Source organism: Gekko japonicus, unplaced genomic scaffold (assembly GCF_001447785.1).
Source record: "Gekko japonicus isolate JY-2015 unplaced genomic scaffold, Gekko_japonicus_V1.1 scaffold3754, whole genome shotgun sequence".
Taxonomy (NCBI): Eukaryota; Metazoa; Chordata; class Lepidosauria; order Squamata; family Gekkonidae; genus Gekko; species Gekko japonicus.
This window is the reverse complement of record NW_015159822.1, coordinates 76,388-81,454: the sequence shown is the minus strand read 5'-3', so window position 1 is coordinate 81,454 and position 5,067 is coordinate 76,388. Positions and strand designations below refer to the sequence as shown.

At 49.9% G+C, this 5,067-nt stretch overlaps 1 protein-coding gene across 1 annotated transcript; it reads left to right on the top strand.

Moving 5' to 3' along the window:
- The first annotated feature begins 3,582 nt into the window (after positions 1-3,582).
- On the top strand, positions 3,583-3,973 carry LOC107107497 (chromosome unknown open reading frame, human C2orf88). Its single transcript, XM_015407806.1, has one exon. The coding sequence runs from the start codon at positions 3,698-3,700 to the stop codon at positions 3,968-3,970; it is 273 nt and encodes a 90-aa protein (XP_015263292.1). The 5' UTR covers positions 3,583-3,697; the 3' UTR covers positions 3,971-3,973.
- The last annotated feature ends 1,094 nt before the right edge of the window (positions 3,974-5,067 follow it).

Here is a 5,067-nt window from a genome sequence, read left to right as displayed (position 1 = left end):
GGCCAGCCAGTTCCTCTGGAGGGCCAACAACAGGGCCCAACATAAGAAGAGCCCTGCTGGATCAGACCAGTGAAGGTCCATCTAGTCCAGCATCCTGTCTCACACAGGGGCCAGCCAGTTCCTCTGGAGGGCCAACAACAGGGCCCAACATAAGAAGAGCCCTGCTGGATCAGACCAGTGAAGGTCCATCTAGTCCAGCATCCTGTCTCACACAGGGGCCAGCCAGTTCCTCTGGAGGGCCAACAACAGGGCAGAGAGGCCGAGGCCTTCCTAAGAACATAAGAAGAGTCCTGCTGGATCAGACCAGTGAAGGTCCATGTAGTCCAGCACCCCGTCACACACAGAGGCCAATCACTTCCCCTGGAGGGCCAACAACTGGCCCAAAGTCACCCAGCAGGCCTCATGGGTCTCAGAGCAGCTGACAATCCCCTTTCCCTTCCCCTCCCCACAACAGGCACCCTGTGAGGTAGGTGGGGCTGAGAGAGTCCTGAGAGAACTGTGACTGGCCCATGGTCACCCAGCAGGCCTCATATCTCTCGGATTGGGTTCAGTCACCTTCCCTTCCTCTCCCCACAGCAGGAACCCTGTGAAGTAGGTGGGGCTGAGAGAGCTCTGAGAGAACTGTGACTGACCCAATGTCACCCAGCTGGCTGCATATGGAGGAGTGGAGAATCAAACCCAGTACTCCAGATTAGAGTCCGCCGCTCTTAACCACTATACCAAACTGGCCCTTCATTAAAAGGTGAAGAGAAACATTTAGGCCTGGTGCCTGAAAGAAAGCAGTGGAGGTGCGGGGGGGGGGGTCTCAAGGGGATGGGCGTTCCACAAATTGAGGTGCTGCTATTGGAAGAAGCCCTTTCTTTTTTTCCTTTTTTTGAGGGGAGGGGATTTAATTGGGGGGAAACCCTGTATATGCATTCCAACGTTTCAAGCATCAAACACAAAATTATCTTAAGTTTTCAACAAAAGGCAATATATATGAGCATCTCACGATATTCCTTAGGTCTCCAGGTGGTGGCTGGAGATCTCCTGGAATTACAACTGGTCTCCAGGTCACGGCAATCGGTTCCCCTGGAGCAAATGGCTGCTTTGGAAGCTGGACTCTATGGCATCATACCCCACTGATACCCCTCCCCACCCCTCTACACGCACGTGGCTGGATGACCTTGGGCAAGCCATAGTTCTGTCAGAGCTGTTCTTGAAAAAAGAGCCGTTTCTGTCAGAGCTCTCTCAGCCCCACCTACCCCACAGGAGGGGAAGGGAAAGGAGTTTGTAAGCCGCTCTGAGACTCCTTTGGGTAGTGACAGGCAGGGTATAAATCCAACCTCCTCCTCCTCCTCCTTCTACAAGCCATGTTAAAAAGCAAACATCACTACTCGATATCTACAGGATACAAAAGGAAATTAGGTTTCGCAACTCGGGCCCCGAGGCAACTGTTCAGTCTGCTTCAGACACATTAACCGTGAAGCTGTGGAGGGCAGCAACTTGGTGGCTATTAATTCTCCCTCACTTTTGAGATTGGATTCTGTGAGGGGAAAGGTTCCATACTAGTGTACCGCCTATCTTTGGTGTACCCTCCATATCTCCAGAGAGACAGGTGAATTAATCCTAACTATAAATACACATCGATGGGGTCTTCAGTTGTTAGAGTGGCCAACCTTCAGTTGGCACCTGGATTCCTACCTGCATTACAACTGATCTCCAGACTGCAGGGATCAACTCCCCTGGAGAATAATGGCTGTTTTGGAGGGTGGACTCCATGGCACTGTACCCCACAGAGGTTCCTTCCCTCCCCAAATTGCACCGCTCCCCATGTTCCACTCCAGGAATTTCCCAAGCCAGAGTTAGCACCCCCACTAATCATAGCTGAGGAAGACTAGCAGTCATTTCTGTTGCCTGTGGGAATCTAGTGTCACAGTGATGCCCAGAAATGTAGGGGAAGAGTTGCTGAGCTTGACTAAAAAAAAATCAAGGCAGAGATGATCCACCAGGCTATTGGTTGAGGACAGCAATGGTATCCTATCATGACTGGCACCCTTTCTCTTTCTCCCTCCCCCTAATTCTGATCTTGTGCTTCCTCTTCCCCTGCCCATAAATGGCCAGGTAGTCCAGAATCAGGATGTAATTTCTAGGGATGCCATCTTGGACTTCTTTCTAACCTGGTCATCTTTTAACTTGGGGGGGACATGATTGAGGTTTATAAGATTATGCATGGGATAGAGCAGGTCGAGAAAGAGGTACTTTTCTCCCTTTCTCACAATATAAGAACTCATGGGCAGTCCATAAAATTGCTGAGCGGTCGGGTTAGAACAGATAAAAGGAAGTACTTCACCCAAAGAGTGATGAGCACGTGGAATTCACTGCCACAGGAGGTGGTAGCGGCTACAAGCATGGACAGCTTCAAGAGGGAACTGGATAAACATATGGAGCAGAGGTCCCTTGGTGGCCACAAAGTATAGGTAGGAACTCTCAGTCTGGGGCAAGTGATGCTCTGTATTAGTGGTGCTTGGGGGGGGGGTGTCAACAGTAGGAGGGCTTCTAGTATCCTGGACCCACTGGTGGACCTCCTGATGGCACCTGGTATTTTTGGCCACTGTGTGACACAGAGTGTTGGACTGGATGGGCCACTGGCCTGATCCAACATTGGCTTCTCTTATGTTCTTATATGGAGCAGAGGTCCATCAGTGGCTATTAGCCACAAGGTATAAATAGGAACTCTCAGTCTGGGGCAGGTGATGCTCTGTGTTCTTGGTGCTTGGGGGGGGGGCAGTAGTGGGAGGGCTTCGTGTGTCCCCTGGTCCCACTGCTGGACCTCCTGATGGCACTTGGTCTTTTGGGCCACTATGTGACAGAATGTTGGACTGGTTGGGCCATTGGCCTGATCCAACATTTATGTAATGTTTATGTAATCTCTTTTCATGCTAGAAAACAAATGTATCGAATTTCATGGGTTGCCAGCTCTCTGTCGGGAAATACCTGGAGATTTTGGGGGTGGAGCCTGAGGAGGGCGGGGTTTGGAGAGGGGAGGGACTTCCAAGGCAGCCATTTTCCCCAGCTGAAATGATCTCTGTCACCTGGAGATCAGTCGTGATCTCAGATTTCCAGTGACAATGGAAGTTTGCAGCCCTAGCAATGGGGTCCAGTAGTGTCCCCCCCCCCCAATTCTTTGATTCTGTCCCTCTGGTCGTTTCGCAAAGAGTTTCCTTTCATGCTTGTCCTGCCTCTTGGAGCTGCAGCTAGATCACGGGAGATGATCTTACAAGCGCTGTTTCTAACGCCCAGTTTGTAATTAGTAACTAAAATTGGAACATGTAAGCTTGATGCTTCCAGGCCTGTTGGGCATCTCGGCTGATTAAATGGGAAATAGCAATTAATGAGGACCAAATAGAGGCTTACCTTGTAATTATGAAAACTGACTTGAGCTATTTAAAGGCTGCATGGCAAACAAATGTCAAGATTCTTTTTCACAGGTTCTACCACCAGAAGCAAATATTAGAAAACTGTCTGGTTTTGTATGTGTAGAACAGTTAGCGGCTAACTAGCTAAACCCCACAATGTAAAATGTTCTCTCTGCAGGTACCACAAGCCGGGAGCAGCCGATTATTCTCACTTCGGCTCAGAAGCAAGTGGTGTTTTGTTTCTCTTGAAAGGATACGACTTCAAGGGGAAATCTGAGCTTTTTCAGCACAGTTATACCATGGGATGTATTAAATCCAAAGGCACCTTACCGGCCTCGAACACGATTTTCGACGATGGAAGCAAGACCCTTGGTGCATACAACGGGGGCTACGGCGGAGATGCGCCGTCTCTCATCCAAGGGAGGCCTGGCGTGACTCCTTCCACAAGCACCACCATCCTGGACTTTGCACACCGCCTCTCCCAAGAGATTCTGGATCAGGCCGTGAAGCAGTGGGCGGTGACGGAAAGCAAGTATAGCGACATCCCCTTCATCGAAAGCGATGTGCCATGAAGGCCCGGGCCGTTCGAGACATGCGCCAGCCGTCTCGTGTTCTGGTGCTAAGCACAAATAAAGCCAAGTTGTGTCTTTAAGGCACCCGTTTTACAGATGCAGCTAGGTTTGACTGAGGCAATGTCGTCCTTTTTCAGAGAGCCATAGTAGCATCTCGTGGTTCTAGGGATGGCTGTTATACTGTATGCACTGATAAATCCTGGTCGGTACCAACAATAGCACTAAAGCTGCACAGGAACGCAGGAGCCCATGTTCTGCCGGCTGGGGATAGAGCGGAGCCCATTAATTGCGGCCATACGTATCAGCATTAGGGCCAGGGTTGTATTAGCTAGAGTGTCTAAAAATCATGACTTCTGCAGGGTATGTGAAGCGCTAATTCGCTTAATGAAGCACATGGTGCAGTTTGGTTAATTTAAGCACTTAAAGTTCCATTTGTGTCAGGAGTAGGAGCCGATTGTGGCTCTTGAGAGAGGGCAGTTTCTTAATTTCAGGGTGGACCACCGTAATGTGTTATTACCGCCACTGCCAATAGGGCTTCCTTTCCTGAGCATATCAGATCAGCCTGAGCCCCATTGTTTACAGCTTCATTCAACTGGGCACACAAATACCAAAGACTTGCCAAAACACGGGGGGGGGAGAGAACAGTGAAGCTATTCAAATGACGGTGCAGCTTCTGGAACATTAGCGGCAACGTAGGGCAAGATGGCGGCTCAGCCGTCCCTGCGATAGACCATTCCGTCTCCTTGACCGAGGTTCTCGTTTATGCTGCAGACTAGCAGAGCCGGTGATCGGAGGCGAGAGAAACCGGAGAAGAGAAAGATTAGCTTTGAAGCACAGTTTGTAAGAGAAGGAAGGAAAGCCAGGAGCCAAAGACAGAAAAGTTGGATCAATGACTGATGGGCGAAGTTAGAAAATGGCAAACAGATTGTTCTCTTAGAAGGGCTAGATCTGAGTCCAATAGCCCCTTAGAGACCAATGAGATTTTCTGGGTATGAGCTTCCAAGAGTCAAAGCTCCCTTCGTATCTGACACCAGGAGCCCGAACTCTCAAAAGTTTATACCGCGAAATTCTTGTTGGTCTCTAAGGTGACACCGGGA